This window comes from Neolamprologus brichardi, chromosome 22, assembly GCF_056152115.1.
Source record: "Neolamprologus brichardi isolate AB-2024 chromosome 22, ASM5615211v1, whole genome shotgun sequence".
Taxonomy (NCBI): Eukaryota; Metazoa; Chordata; class Actinopteri; order Cichliformes; family Cichlidae; genus Neolamprologus; species Neolamprologus brichardi.
The window spans coordinates 26,677,304-26,693,741 of NC_142124.1; the positions used below are offsets into that span (position 1 = coordinate 26,677,304).

Consider the following 16,438-nt stretch of genomic DNA (forward strand, 5'->3'; position numbering starts at 1 on the left):
GAAAGAGTGTCCACTGGCCTGTAGGTGTAAATAGACTGCAGAGTCTTGGCCTGACGAGGTAGCTCTTCTGTGTTGTGCCATCCGCTTCGCCAGAGGTTGTTTGGTTTCCCCGATGTATAAATCCTGGCAATCCTCCTGGCACTTAACAGCGTACACTATGTTACTCTGTTTGTATCGGGGGACCCGATCCTTGGGGTGGACCAATTTTGGCGCAGCGTGTTTTGGGGTTTAAAAGCCACAGAGACCTGGTGTTTCGAAAAAATGTGTCTCAACTGAAGAAGAACAGCACATCAAAAAGGCCCTGAGTAAATGTGGTTGTCCCAGCTGGACTTTTGTCAAAGCTGGAAAGGCACCTAAAGAAAGCTCCAGCCGATCCAGGAGAGAAGGACAACCACTGCCTAAGCAAAAACCTGTAGTGATCCCATATGTGTCAGGAGTATCGGAACAGTTGAGACGCATTTTTTTGAAACACCGGGTCTCTGTGGCTTTTAAACCCCAAAACACGCTGCGCCAAAAATTGGTTCACCCCAAGGATCGGGTCCCCCGAATGAACATTTAACGAAAAAGACTGCTGAAATTGCAAGACAGGCCTGAAACAAAATAAGATACAAGCGACCTGGACGAGGAACTGCAAAGTAAGGATAAGACTAAATGGCACTCCCAAAGAAGCAAAAGTTGTGATGATAAGAGAACTCAAAGACTTAGAGCAATATAAATAATCAGGAATCTACTATGGAATCTATTGGAAAAGTGACAATTGGATAATGAACAATGGGTATGGAAAGTGTTTCTGGCCTTATGGCTCAAAAAAACAACAACAACAAAAACACATGCATGACAAGTTTGGACACAGATTATAGGTTTCCATTCAGAGATATTGAAGAGGAAGACTTTGATTATGAAAAGGACTGTCGAGGTGGTTATTTTGCCACACACACTGAGAAAACGAACTTTAAAACGTTTAACTATGCAGAGCACAACATGCATGACCCTGAAAGTAACATTGACCCAGATAACCACTTCTACAATAACAACAATAATACTTGTGAGTACTATACAGATGAATATTAAAATGGCAAATGCATTCTCGGTCATACATTTCAATAGTAGAAGCCTGTATAAAAAAAATTCAAAAATTAAAGAATGTTTAAAAGTTTAATATAATTGCAATATCAGAAACATGGCTTGATAATGAAGCTAGTGAAATGGAAACGGAAGGATACGAATTATTTACAATGAACAGGGTGAATTAAAAAAGGAGGTGGTGTCGCTTTATATGTACATAAAGTTTTGAAATGTAGTCTGATTGAATGTATGTCAAGCGCCATAGATAACGTATTGGAATGTGTTACTATTGAAATCCATGTTGAAAAAGCTAGCAATATAATTATAAGTTGCATCTATAGGACACCAGGATCATGCCCTTCAATGAAAAACATGCTGCTATGTTTAGCAACCTAAATGATAAAAAATGGCCTGTATTTGTATAGCGCTTTACTAGTCCCTAAGGACCCCCAACCAGTCATCCACCCATTCATACACTGGTGTTGGCAAGCTACATTGTAGCCACAGCTGCCCTGGGGCGTACTGACAGAGGCGAGGCTGCCGGACACTGGCGCCACCGGGCCCTCTGACCACCACCAGTAGGCAACGGGTGAAGTGTCTTGCCCAAGGACACAATGACGAGACCGTCCAAGCCGGGGCTCGAACCGGCAACCTTCCGATTACAAGGCGAACTCCCAACTCTTGAGCCGATCGCCCCCAGTGCAAATAATTTGTGGTGATTTTTTGCTCAACCCAAATGGACATCAGAAAACAACAGATTTCATCAATACAATGTATAGTAACTGCCTTTTCCCTGTAATTATAAAACCAAGTAGAATAACAACTGATACAGCTACATTGATAGATAATATATTCACAAATAAAATTGACTTTGAAATAGTAGGTGGACTTCTTATAACTGATATAAGCGATCATCTTCCTGTTTTTGCAATTTTTCAAAATTATTTTGGGATCAAAACTAAACAAAAGAATCAAATATTTGATATGATACGACTTAGAACAACAAGAGCTATTGCTGCCCTCCAGGTGGACTTAAAGGAACACAATTGGAATGAGGTTTTTGCAAATGAAGATTCAAATAGTGCATATGATGCATTCCTATCAACTGTAATTTCACTATATGAAAAATATTGTCCTTTAATGAAAATCGCTAGAAAGCATCACAGATCAAATAAGCCATGGATCACAAAGGGGATAGAAGATGCATGTAAAAAGAAAAATAATCTATATAAGAGATTCATAAATCAGAGGACAAAAGATGCTGAAATAACGTACAAGTTATGTAAAAATAGATTAGTAAATATTATAAGAACAAGTAAGAAAAAATATTACCACACATCATTGGAGCAAAGTAGAAGTAACACACAAGAAACATGGAGGATATTAAATAGTATAATCAAGAAGGGCTCAAAAAATAAGAATTATCCAGAGTATTTTAAAAAAGACAAAGATATTGAGCTTGATAAAACTAAAGACATTGTAAATGAATTTAATGATTTCTATGTAAATGTTGGCTTTAATTTAGCAAAAGAAATTCCAGAGTCAAGAAATAATAACGACCTAAATAAACATATTACTCAGAGCATATTACTCATGTGTCCTCCATGTTTATTGGTGCTGTAACTCATAGAGAAATAATTAACATTGTGAAAACATTTAAAAATAAAAAGTCCACTGACTGTTTTGGTATTGACACGATGTTAGTCAAAAGTATTATAGAATATATAGTGCAACCTTTCGAATACATTTGTAATCTGTCCTTTCGAACTGGTGTGTTTCCCTCAAAAATGAAAGTAGCAAAAGTTATTCCAATCCATAAAAACAGAGAGATGTCAGTTTACCAATTACAGACCAATATCACTACTCCCACAGTTCTCAAAAATGTTAGAAAAGTTATTTGTTAATAGACTTGATAAATATATGGAGAAGCATAATCTCCTAAGTGATAACCAACATGGCTTTAGAGTGAAAAGGTCCACTTCGATGGCAGTGATGGAACTTGTAGAAGGGATATCTAATGCTATAGATAATAAGGAATATACTGTTGGTGTTTTTATAGACTTAAAAAGGTGTTTGATACGATTGATCATTCTATATTAATGAATAAACTAGAGAGATATGGCATAAGAGGGTTAGCATACAAGTGGATGAAAAGTTACCTGGATGACAGATATCAATATGTCAAAATCAATAATGTAAAATCTAATCAGCTGAAGGTAACTTGTGGTGTTCCTCAGGGCTCTGTGCTGGGCCCTAAATTATTCATATTATATATAAATGACATATGTAGTGTTTCCAAACTGTTAAAATGTGTATTGTTTGCTGATGATACCACTCTGTATTGCTCAGGTAAAAACCTAGAACAGCTTCTGACTACAGCGGAAAAGGAGTTAAATATATTAAAAAACTGGTTTGATGTAAATAAGTTATCGTTAAATATAAAGAAAACAAAATTGATTATTTTTGGCACTAGACAAATGAAAAATGTATCTAAAATCAGGGTTAATGGAATTGAAATTGAAAGAGTGTACGAAAATAAATTTCTTGGAGTGATAATTGATGATAAGCTGAGTTGGAAGTCTCATATAAACCATGTGAAAACAAAAATGTCAAAAACCATCGATATTCCCTACAAAACAAAGCATGTCCTGAACAAGAAATCATTATACACACTTTATTGTACTCTGTTGCTTCCATATATGACTTATTGTCTGGAGATATGGGGTAATGCATATAAAACAAATACTCTTCCTATTTTCAAGTTACAAAAAAGAGCTATAAGAATTATAAATCAATCAAACTATATAGAACCAACTAACATTTTGTTTATTAATCTGAATACCCTGAAATTTCATGATTTAGTTGAATATAAAATGGCACAGATAATGTATAAAGCACAAAATAACTTGCTTTGCCCCAGTACTCAGAAGCTGTTTAAAGTCAGAGAGAGTCAATAACACTTAAGGGGAACAGATTTCTTTTAAAAAAACAAGATAAGGACAAATATAAAGCAGAGATGTGTTTCTGTTAGAGGAGTTAACCTGTGGAATAGTTATGACAGTGATTTAAAAAGGTGGAGTTCATTTTCCTTGTTTAAAAACATGTTTAAAAACATGTTTAAAAATAGAGTACTAGAAAAATATATAAATCAAGAATGAAAAGAGCAAAAATAATAATACTGAAACTCTTGACTGTTTTGCTTTGATGTAGTTACTTATCTAAGGTGGAAAGTTTTTTTTGTTTGTTTGTTTGTTTGTTTGTTTTGTTTTTTGCTTTGCTTTGTTTTATGCTTTGCTTCGAGCCCTGTGTACAGGAGCTGCATGCTAAAAGATCTTTTGTTAAAAGTGTGGGGTAATAAGCAAATGCTTCAGCCAATACCTTTTGATTAGCCTTGTCTCATGCTTTCTTGCTTTGTGGTAGATCTTTATTCTGTATTCACTGAGATATTTGAATGCTGATCAATAAAATCAAATCAAAAAACAAACAAACAAAAAAAAAACAACCCAGCTGTCAGAGAGCGAAGTGCTAAATTGGGATGATAAGGTACTTTGAGGTCTTTAAAATAAGATATTTTATATATTGACATTTGATATAAAATAATAGATATATTAAATGTATATGAGACCTATTAAGTAAACTAATATTGGAAGGGCATCCAGAAAAATTTGCACCAAGTCAAACATAAACACCTTCACATGCTGGTTCAGGTTCCCGTGCAGCATGATGGGAGCAATCAGAGAGAAACAGCTGCTAGTGAGCAGGTCCGGTTGCCCTTTAACTGATAAGTGATGGATTTTCTTTCTAGAACAAAAGACCCAAAGTTTCCTTCGTGCTGGGGGTTAACAAACTAACTAACCGACTGACTAATTTTCTGCAAACAGTAACATTTAACTTACCTGCTCTACTAGGCAGAGAATTCCCCTCCCTGTGTCAAGCTTGACCTTGACAACCATCATATAAGTCTTGTTGGCCTTGTTAACATTATTAACGATGCCTCCTCTACCCCCTGACGCTGAAAAGACCCAGGCGGCGGTAATGATGCGGTCGACTATAACCGTGACAAACGACACATGAAGATCAATGTGCTTCCACCTTCTGTTTGCAGGTTATAAATCAGGCGCAATACCAGCGCCACAATCTCCATATCAGAGATTTCAGCTTCATTTCAATTCTGCTTCTTTTTTATATGTGACTGCACAGAGTGATAAGCAGAATGCATGTTAGATTTGCATGTGAGTGTGATATCATCAGCGTCCTCTGTTTTTTCTGACTGATCTGTGACCATGTGGGATGCTCCGCATGAAAATGACCTTTTATACTGTGAGTGTAGGACACACACACGCTAAGGACACACTCCCTGGTAGTCTGACAGGTGTGAATCTTCATCCCTGACTGTGCTTAGTCAATAGTGATGACAATTCCCTGCAAAGACAAACGAATCAGTCACTTTTTCCTGCTGTCCATCACATGTGCTTCATCAAACACTTCTTAAGCCTAGCTTTAGTCAAATTTAGAGTCCCTTTTTTCATCTTTTAGGGACTTGAGTGTCCAATATTCTCTATGAGTCACAGCAGTGATAGCAAATTTCCTTGTCTCCGCTCTAGGAAAGAGTGACACCTCGCATGCGATGACCAGATGAGTGTGGTGGCTTAGATCAAAGACACAATTTCCTGTCAGAGGAAATAGCCCAGAAGAATTTTTTTCAGGAGCAGTTTCCTCTTTTCTGAATTCTTTCCATTTACGCCTATCAACATTCATATGAAAGTCCTCCACTGGAATCCTTCCCCGATGACAAAGGTGTTATGATGACACAGGAGGAATGCTTTAAAAAGAAACCTACGCGTGACATTAATCAAACTGTAAATGAGAGCTATGCTTCAACGTAGGTGACTCTTCTCTCCCTGGGGATGGTCACTCCTGCTCAAACTTCTGCCGGCATCGGGTCTCACACTCTTATATTTTCTGCCTTAATGCCGATTTCTACAGAGCAGGGTGTTGTAGCAAATGAAAGGCATTGTTCGGTCTCCGCAGACCTCTGACCTGCAGATGATTGGCACACAGACTCATTTTAGAAGCCTCTCTCCTGTAAAGGTTACACTGTGTAAGGTTTCACTTTGCTCATGAGCTCCGTGCTGGCTAAGACAGATTAATATCTGCGTGTGCAGGACCACAAAAAGGGGGTGTGGTGGAGGAGAAGGCAAGCACAGCATCCGTATCTAATTTATGTGCAGAGCTATGCAGGATATGGGGGCTTTTGTCAGAAGGGTCAAACCATGCAACGCCTGCTGAATCAGAAACTTTTGTTAAAAACAAAGATAAAGATACTCAAAAGTGAACTGTGTGTTTCTCTGAACTGTGCATTGCTCTTGTGTGGATGCTCCACTGAGCATTTGTAGTAGCAGGACGGTGTATGTGCGATTAAATCCAATTAAAATGTATTCATAGTAAGGATAGAGCATGTTATTTAGGATAAAAGTTGATTTTTTTGTATTATGTTCTTTATAAAACTAAGGCTTCATGGCGTTGAGGAATAATAAATTATGGACAGCTGCAGGGGGAGTCTATCCCAGCTGTCATGGGGTAAAAGGCAGGGTACACTAAAATGGACAGGTCACCAGTCTGTCGCACTGTCACAGACAGACACAGACAGCCGTTAACACCTATGAGCTATTTAAAATCATCACTTACCCCAAACTGCATATATTTAGACTGCCAGAAAAAGGTGGAGAAAGCAAGTGAGAGCATGCAGAGCCAGTGGATTGCTGTTGAGTGACGGTGCTAACCAGCGTTCTTCCAAAATCATGCTAATATTTTCCTTTTAAAAGACACTGCATGTTTGTACGGTGCCAGTTTTTCCATTTAGAACCTATCCACCCAGCAAAAACCTGTGGAAAAGACAACTTTCCCTGACTTTAAACTACAGTATGATCTAGTGAAAAAGGAAGGTCATTTAAAAGACGCACCTTTATGTCTAAATCTGGCGAAAAGGTGAAAGGGCATATCTCCTCAACATCTCACCCACAGCCAACTATGGCACATAGATGCCTCTCCCTGATTCTGCTGGAGGTTTTTTCCTGTTAAAAGGGAGTTTTTTCTTCCCACTGTCACCAAGCGCTTAAGTGCTTAATCACAGGCGATCATCATCATCTTACAGTATCAAGTGCTTTCAGGCAACTGGGAACTAAATGTAATACCTCTGCAAACTCCTCAACTAGAGTCAACTTTAGAAAACCACAATGAAATTATTGAAACAACAGCCAATTATGATTGCCTAAATTTTACACTTAATTTAACACATTTGTAATCCTGATGTGCCACTCTGACACCTCTTAACTCTCTAAAGAACAGAAGGTTGTGCAGTACGTTATTGGTACGTGGCTGAAGTCACCTTTCTCTTTTCAGCCAAATTAAACATAAAATGGAAATCCTTTGAAAGGTTGGCCAGATTTAGCCTTGAAAACAATGTTCATAGACATCTACTATATACATTAGGGGGTATGGAGCCATGAGCATTAGATGAATATGTGTGGACACACTTTAAACGTTTAAATCCATCTTTAAATCTGGCTCTTGTCAAAGTTTGACTTCCTTCTGCAGTTTTTGCTTTATAACATGTTCGTGTGATCTTTTTTTATTGCTTCTAGTTGTATTTTGAAATAATCTGCATTTCTGCCTTTGGTTGGTTTTACTTTTTGTCTTCGTCGGGGTTCCCTCCAGTTGTCACACCAACTATCCAGTCAGTCCTCTGTAGCTGCACCACCTGCAGCTTTCTTTAATTTTTCCTGATTGTCTCGTCTCTATTCGAGCATTTCGGCCGTCAACCTGCCTTCCATTTGTTTTTGTCTTTTTGTTGTTTTTTTAAGTTTCTTTGTATGTTATTGGTTTTCAGTATATGACCTCTTGGACTGTTTACTAGAGTTCTGCCTGACGTTACCCTAAGTTGTTTGTCAAAACCCACCGACTATCCGTTTTATTGGCATCTAGCTCATATCTAGTCTTGGAAGTTTGGGAGCAGTGAGTAAATTCTCTAAGTGGTAACTCTATCATCCTAACAGAGCTAACCAAGCTAACAGTATAGCTTTCTGAGACATAGCTTTTGGACCCTCATAAAGCCCAGAACCTCTTGGGCTAAACATAAATAGCCCACTTTGAGACCAATCAAATGTCTTTCTTATTAATGTATGACTGTAGGAATTGCACAGCTTGGGCTAAAAGTGGTCTGACATTAAGAAGCAAATAAAGTTGGGCCTAGTTTTCAGGGTTACAGTAGGGTACAAGGTAAGATTCATAGTCAATAAGTCATTTAATAAGTAAAACATCTATCGTGTGAGCTATCAACACATTAAATGGCATATCTTCACACTGTTTCATATGAGGCTGAAATTAACCACCCGTTCTGTGTCAAGCAGCAAGGCTGTGGGACAGAAAGCCTAAATAATGAGCAGAAATATGTCAAAAAGCACCATACAGTAAGGAATCTGCAGAGGTTTCCATTTTAATCCATTGATAATATAAAAATATTAATTAGAGCAGGTTCTAGTGTGTGTAACAGTCTGCGCTTTTTGATTTACACTTGGTTTAATCAAACTTAAATGCTTTTTGGAGAGACTGACTGTACATCTAACACCTGAGACTGATACTACAGGCAGGATGTCACACGCAGTGCTGTAACAGGATGTTCTCATCCAAAGTGACCCGTATCAAACTCCTTCATGTAGCAAGATGATGTAAAGTCAGAGAGACAGACAGTCAGCAGATGGTGTCTTCACTCCGGAAGAATCTACCCTTTGGCCTCCGAACCGATTCTCTCCTCCTGACCAATCAGGTGCTTCAGATCCCTGTGGGGTGCGTAGGGCCACCTCCAGCTCGGGCATCTGGTCAAGCATTTGAAATAATGAAGGCAATAATAATGAGCTTAAAACTCCTCCCTCTGGGAGGGCGAGAGGTCAAACTACCTATGGAGAGTTCACACCTAACACATTCCAGGAACTTAAGGATTCGTCATCATCGGAGCGGCTGCACTCCCTCCCCTCGCTGCTTCCATAACACTTCCAAGTTATCACAAGTTTGCCCATATTTTTGTTTTGTTTTGGTCATCAGTTTTAACCAGAGGCATCAGTGAGATGTGGGAAGAGATCTCTAAAGCACTGCATCCAAACCCGCAGCATAAATCATGAAATCATACAAACGTGGAGGCTTGTTATTATGGCTGACTGGGATGGATGCTCAAAGACAAGAGAAAAAAAGGTGCCGTAAATCCACAACTGTCCCGCAAATCTGTTATTTCTAGTTCATGTATATTTGCATCCAGGCTGAAAAATGCAAAAAAAAACCAAAAAAACAACACATGTTGGTTAAGACTGAGCCGATGCAGACATTAGAAACCTCAGACTTGGTTTGTAACGGTGGTTTTGGCCAGCTGACACACGGAGTGTCCCAGATTCAGTCCTCTTTCTGTTTTGGTCTCCACCAACTCCTCAGCAGTTTAGGCGGCTCTTCAGCTGCTTTGTCGTGTAACTAAAAAGTCTCCTGTTATGAGGAACAACTTTCATATTGCACATGCACGCTCTTGACACGTTGCGCCTGTGAAACTAATGATAACTGCAGCTTTACTTCTCAGTTTAAATAGCTTTTCCCATCACTTCCTGTAGCTGAAACCTGGAAGAAAAGGCATAGCCAGCAATAAATTAAGCCACTGCTCACAATACTGTGATCAAATGACTCCACTCTCCAGCCAGACTATCGTATTTGCCCTGCCTGCTGCTCATTTCCAGCCCGGCTCATTGATGCATGAAGCAGATGATGAAGTAGCACAGGAGTTGTGAGTATCTTGTCCTTTTTTTAAAATGGGTCAAGGCCATTTATAATCACCAAGAAACGGCAGCCATACTCTATTTTTGCGAACTGGCCAGAGGAGAGAGTTCTTAATGAAGTATAGCTCGAGTCCTTCGTTTGGTGCGCTGAATCAGTCGCATGGCTTGATTATGTTTGGTGATCATCTTTACGCCATGTTGGGCTCCCTTGAGAATCTTAAATCAGAGACATAAAAAGAGTTGAACTCTCTTCTCTTTAAACTCGAGTACCTGGAAAAGGCCTCGACTTTGGGGTTTCATCAAGACTTTGAGTAGACACAGATGAGTGGGACACAGATGAAAACAGATCACTTTAACTGAGAACTGCCCAGCCTTATCCTCCTACAACGACCACATCAACGCTAAACAAAACTTGTGACGAGCCACAATCGAGGGACTGGTCCACGGCCAGCTGGAACACAGCAGAGCCCACAACAAGGCTTTAGGACACTCTGCTCTCAGGGTAGAGGCCCAGAAAAGGGGACGGGGAGGGGGATAAGTCACAGGGGATAGGGTGGGGGTATAAGGCCTGGCAGTCCAGTGCTTTTTCTTCTTTTAAAGTCGTAGTCAATTTGGAGATCAATAGAGATGCGATTATGATGACTTCAGAGGGCAGCTGCATTGTTGCCGTGGAATGTTTTACATAAGCGTTGCGTTCATACAAAACTCCGTTGAGAAGCATTTGTTTCTCATTTATCACGGGTCTGGGGACTCGTTGTGGTTATGCACCAAGAGGTTTTTGTTTGAATTTCAAGAGCATGAAGAATCCCATTGCGACATGCGGAAACACACATACACACACACACACACACTCGGTTTTACACAAAGCAGGGACAGAGGGAGTATGCAATCAAGCACAAATCGAATCCATTTGTGGAGTTTAATAAGTTCAAACTGAAATTTCAGTCCTCGTCGCTTGTTTTGTGTCAGAAAATTGAAGCTGCGATGATACTGCCGCTTATTGCGGTCTCTCCTTCAACACCTGCTTGGATTGTTGATGGTATATATCTGATATATATCTTTGCAAAGTGAAATGCAAACTATTAATTTGCACCATCGATTTGTTTGAGGAAAGACCAAACATACACATCTTTTGTTTTTTGCAGATACTATGATGGCAGTGTGTATGCCTACGCACCATTCTAAATGTGCAGTTAGCTCCAGGCCTTGTAAAATGATAAATGGGAGGCCAGTTGGTTTTAATGGGCACTTGGGCCACTTGTACCAACTCCTCCTTCCTTGCATCCTCTGGCAAACACAATTAGCCTCATTGATCAAGTGAGCAGCAGAACAATGGGTAAGTACCCCACTGGAGTTTTTAGTCTCCACCTTCACTGAGCAGACTTGTTAGAGATGATGGATAGGCAACATCTGAGAAGCTGGGCCAATGACTTCGCTGACCTCACGCCACAATCAAGATAGCTGTTATAGTAAAAGTCTAGCAAGACTAAGGTTTGGCGCACCACTTTGGATCTGAAGCAGAGTGTTTGTACAGTTCAGTTATACCAAATGTAAATAATGACATGATCCCCATGATGGGAGAGACAGCTGTACTTGTCATACCATGCTAGTGGAGGAAAGTGGGAGTGGGGGGAGGTGGAAATGCCACTTTGTCTCTGTCATCACGCTGCTGACTGTTGTGGGTTTATTTTTTTATGTTTTTTTTTTTTTAACATGTTCAATTCCTCGCAGATGTGGCGATCGCTTTCAAGGCATATTCTCTATCACGGCCATTAAAGCCCAGTGTAATGGCGCCAAGATGTTCCCCGAGACAGCAGGCGTATAAAATCAAAAGCCTGCTGCGCTCCAGAGGAATAAGTGAGAAAGAAATCCTTTGAATATGTATTTTTGCGCGAACCGCACGCTGCACGGGAACATAAAGCTGTTACACTTTTTAAAACTGCTTCCTCAAAAGAAACCTAAAAAAACAGCCTGTGGGAACGCAAGACATGGTGAGCAAAACTGAAACAGAGACATGATCTTTTAATCAGATACGTGCGGCAGTCTGAGGGAGAGGAGTAATTGGAGTAGTTTTTTCCCCCTGTTTTTAACAAGCCTCTCTTTAGCACAGGGAGTAATGGAGAGCGCCTGGATGGGTCTGTAAGTTCCTCTCTTTCCTTGGATTCCTGCTGAGGCAGTCTCCCACAGCCCATACAGCAAGCACACCATACATTTCTCAGACAGGCAGACTCATAAAAAGACAAAAAGGCACTGCTTCAAATCCACACTTTAATGAGTGAAAACGGAAGTAATGGCATGCAGGGAACCATTCTTCTTCTCTCTGTCTTGCAAATTGACACCAATGACCCGTGGCCGGCTTAATGTCCCGGTTGTGACACGTTGCGCAATGCCAAATGAAAACTTTTCCCGGGATTTTCCCCCCAGGAGGAGATTATTAGGAATGATGACACTTGAACAATAGCTGGATCAGAGCGCTCGACTTTGTCATCGTGAGTGAATCCTATTACGTGACAGCATAATGGCCGTCTGTGAAAACAGAAACAGAATGAGTGTCAACAAGGCGTCTTTTCAGCGCCGAGAAACAAAGCTCATTTGAGGCGTCTCGCCACCGGAGCCGTCCCTTTGTGCGCGGCGTACGAGCCTCAATTGTTTTCTCATCGCCGAGTAAATGCCCGGCTTAATGTGGTGCCGCAGCTCGGGAGAAATGATACCTCCGCGCATCAACAGTACGTTCATTTCTGCTGTTTGCATAACGCACAAGGTTACATTTGGGCTAAATGACAACACGGACATGTACAACTTTCTAATGCTTTGTCATTCCACATGCAGTGAACTGGTTCCAGGTTATAAACGCTTCTGGGCCGCTATCAGGGGAGTATGGAGAACATCTTGATGGGATGAAGATGCTACTTTGGCATCAAACAAAGGTGAGGCTGTTTCACTTAACTGCAGGCCTCCTTTGCACCACAGACAGCTAGAAATGTGGGTAATAAACAAACTGATGAATGGCAGCTTGTCATCCGCTCTGTGTGTGTTTGTCTGAATTTGGAGCCTCAAAAGGCCTGAGAGAATCGCTTTTGTCTTCTATGAAGACGACAATGGCTGAAATAGATATGCTGTAAGGATACATTTTGATTTATTTGGCCATGCTGGATTGATTTATGTTTAATTTCTAACCCCCCACCGGATCATCGACAGTCCACCTAAGTGTCAGGGGTAGGGTTTGAGCCCAGGGTTTGTGGGGGTGGTGGTAAAGTAACCGTAAACCTACCCCTGACCCTAGATGGTTACCGGTGACCTTCTGGATGTTAAAGAGGTGAACGAAGAATTATTGGAAAAACAACTTCCCCTAAAAGGACACTTCTCTCGAAATGAAAAACTAAAAGCCAAGAACATATTCTTCTTCCTTTTCACAAGACTTAATGCCCTTAACTGGTCAGAGCAAACTGCTGAATGAAACAATGTAGCTGGTGTTTCAGAATCATCTGTATCTTATCATCGGAAAGAGAGAGAAAAAATCCCGTAAACAGAAAAATGTGGAGAGCCAGACCTCTCTTTCAAAGAGCCTCCAGAGCAGCCTGTTGTCTTTAAGGAGGGAGAGAGGGAGGGAGACTGCTTTCAGCGGCCTCGGGCCCGGGACTGGTTCTCATCATTTTGACAATAAAACTCAAGGAACTGACACAAAGCGACATTTCATTGAAAAAAAAAAATAGCAGAAGGGGGGCCGGAAGAGTTTCGCTGGTCTGCGCTGGATTGTCCACCCCTCCCTCTTATACACTGCCAAAGAGGAGCGGTGATATTTTTTTTTATCATTGTTATTTTTAAGGAGAGCGTTTGGAAAAACTTTCTGGTGGTTTAATTCCCCCTCCAGCACCCTGGGAGGGAGGAGGTGGGGGTGAAATGGTTTAAAGATGAGTGAGTGATTGTGCTTTAAATTCCCAGAGGTTTGTTTTAATAGTGTCGAGTTTGTATGGCAGCGTTTTGTTGCTTCTTTTCAAACAGCTAAATACTGAATGACTGTGCCATGTGGAGAACAATACCTGACTTTAGGCACTTGCTGTTACTTTTGTGGAGTACATAAAGAGCAGGAGATATAAGAAAAGTCAGCCAGCATAGTCTTTTTGGAACAATCGTGCCCACTCGGGACAGCAAAGGAATAGCGATAGCCGATAACAGTGCATGCTTCAGTCACCATGGCTCAAAGGCTCTGAACATGTTGCTTTGTATATATTTACACATCTGTACATTTTATACACTTTTCTACTTATATATATGTGTGGGGGTGAGAAAGTCTGTCTCATCAGAAAATACAGCAAAATGTCCTCTCACACATCAGCGCTGTTGGAGACCTGTGATAACCTGGGGTCAGAGTCCATTTCGAAGCGGTAATGGTAGCCTTCCCACACCTCCCTGCAGGCGTCTCGCATGTCATAGATGCGCTTCTTGATGCCTTTGCGGTTGAGGTAGAGTACAAAGAGGAAGATGAGGCCGATGAAGCCCAGGACTATACCCAAGAAGACATAAGAGGTCTGCAGAGCGAGATCTGCGGCAGCATCTCTCTCGTGGCATCCCAGAGTCATCGTCCCCACGGCAAGCAAGGACGTGTTTCTCATGCTGGCCGGGAAGGCGCACGCGAGGCTCTCGACGTCTCTGATGCGATTCTGTGACCTGTTGAGCCACTGAGCAAAAGGTTCAATTCCGCATGTGCACGTGAACGGGTTCTCTCCCAGCAGGAGAGCAGCTCTGGGCAGGGAGTCCAGCTCTTGGAGGCCCTCTTCTGACAGAGACTTGAGGGCATTGAGCGTCAGGTCGAGCACCTCCAGCTGCTCTAAACCCGAAAGGGTGGAGTTGTGGATGGCCACCAGGGAGTTGTTGGAAAGCCGGAGCATCCGCAAGCTGCTCAGGTAGGAGAAAATGTGCGGGGGCAAAAAGATGAGACTGTTGTCCGACAGGTCCAGTGCTCTCAGGGTCTCCAGGGAGCTCCAGTGGAGAGCCGTGCTCAAGTCGGTCACCGCAGAGTGGTTGTAGAGGGCTCGGCTCAGGTTGAGCTCCCGCAGAGACTGGTTCAGGACGGCAAAGGCCTCGGGATGAATAACAGCCAGCTGGTTGTTGCTCAGATCCAGAGAGCGAAGCCTGTGCAGTCCTTTGAAGGTGAGGGATTCCACCTCGGAAATTCTGGATTTGAAGATGACACATCATTAGCAATCACCATCAAGACTGAGAGAATGAAAGCACATTTACCTCGAATCAAACCTGAAAGAAAACTGAACGTGGTCGTTTTAACACAGTCTACTACTATGCACAAGGGTAACAGAACTTAAACCAATGGATGGGTGCAGTTCAAGAACAATGGGGGTCAGGTGAAGAATGAGTTTTGTCACAGTTTCAGTCCTTCGGAGCTTTGCATTAGCACAAAAACAAAGAGCCCCAGAGCTCGGGGAGAGTTTCTTACCTGTTATTGCTCAGAGATAGGTTGGTAACATTCTCCAATCCTTTGAAAGACTCCGGACCGATCCGGCTGATCTGATTCCCCGTTATAAACAGATTCCTCGTGTATCCCGGGATCCCAGCCGGGATACTCTGCAGGTCTTTGGAGACACACTTTACGGTGTGAGCCGCCTCTGAGCACTCGCAGCGAGGAGGGCAAGAAGCGTATACGGAGGCGAGGAGCGCGCAGAAAACAATGCCCTGCATCAAATCCAGCATGTTGGAAAGGAAAACAAAAAAGTGTCCGGTTAGAGAGCGGCGGCAAGAAACAGCGACAAAGAATACACGCACACGGGGAGAAACGATCAGCTCCACCGAAACATCATGATCACGAGCTGTCCCGGCCGGGAGTGCGCCTTTAACTTTGGATCTCTGCAGAAAGTGTGGCCGGGAGGCTGGCTCTGATTTCCATGAGAACAAAAGTGAGGGTCGTGCAGATCAGAGGGGGTGTTTGATCCTTCGGGGCGTTGCTTCTGCTCCAGCAATGAAGTTAAAAGGACCATCGAGGAGTGTAGTGATCTGCGGGGAGGGGCTTCTCTCCGCCCGGATCTACGAGATCTTCCCCTCAGCCCTGAGCAGAGAGCGCAGGCATGAAGGATGGATGAGGAGGAGAAAGTGGCCGGGATTTCAGCGCGCGCTCTCTCTCTCCTTTTTTCTGCACTCAAATATAAACGTGAATGTAATGAATTCTGGACTTTAACAGTTGTATTTCAGAACAAAGAACAGGCAAACATACTCGTCATTCCCAGCTCCCCAGGTGGTGTGCGCTAAATGTGGGGGAGGAGTGTTTGGGGGCCAACCTTCAGCCTTTGATCCCCCCTTTTCTTCAACACCACGATGATTTACTGGATGATGAGACTTTTGGCCACTTGGCAGCTGAGTATGAGAGCTGCGAGGACTTCCTCTTCTTTATAAATTTATTCCGACAACTTCCAATGACTACTACCTGAATGACTTCCGAGAGTATTTAAAGACGAGCAAGGCTCTCGCATATCATGACTCAGTCTTAAAACATCATCCCTCCTGCTGACAGCCCTGATGAAACACAGCAGTCACGACTGAATGATGCGAAT

At 42.0% G+C, this 16,438-nt stretch overlaps 1 protein-coding gene across 1 annotated transcript; it reads right to left on the reverse strand.

The window, feature by feature from the left end:
* Positions 1-13,041: 13,041 nt before the first annotated feature.
* On the reverse strand, positions 13,042-15,965 carry tpbg1b (trophoblast glycoprotein 1b). Its single transcript, XM_006810437.2, has 2 exons — positions 15,331-15,965; positions 13,042-15,053 (listed from the first exon to the last, which is right to left on the reverse strand). Exons 1-2 carry the CDS (start codon positions 15,582-15,584, stop codon positions 14,204-14,206), a joined length of 1,104 nt encoding a protein of 367 aa, XP_006810500.2. The 5' UTR covers positions 15,585-15,965; the 3' UTR covers positions 13,042-14,203.
* Positions 15,966-16,438: the final 473 nt, after the last annotated feature.

Bases quoted from the DNA above. Each gene is read 5' to 3' on its own strand.
- tpbg1b (XM_006810437.2), bottom strand. From the start codon at position 15,584: ATGCTGGATTTGATGCAGGGCATTGTTTTCTGCGCGCTCCTCGCCTCC. The intron at 15,054-15,330 runs GTAAGAAACTCT...CTTCAAATCCAG, and splicing joins CTATCTCTGAGCAATAACAG to AATTTCCGAGGTGGAATCCC.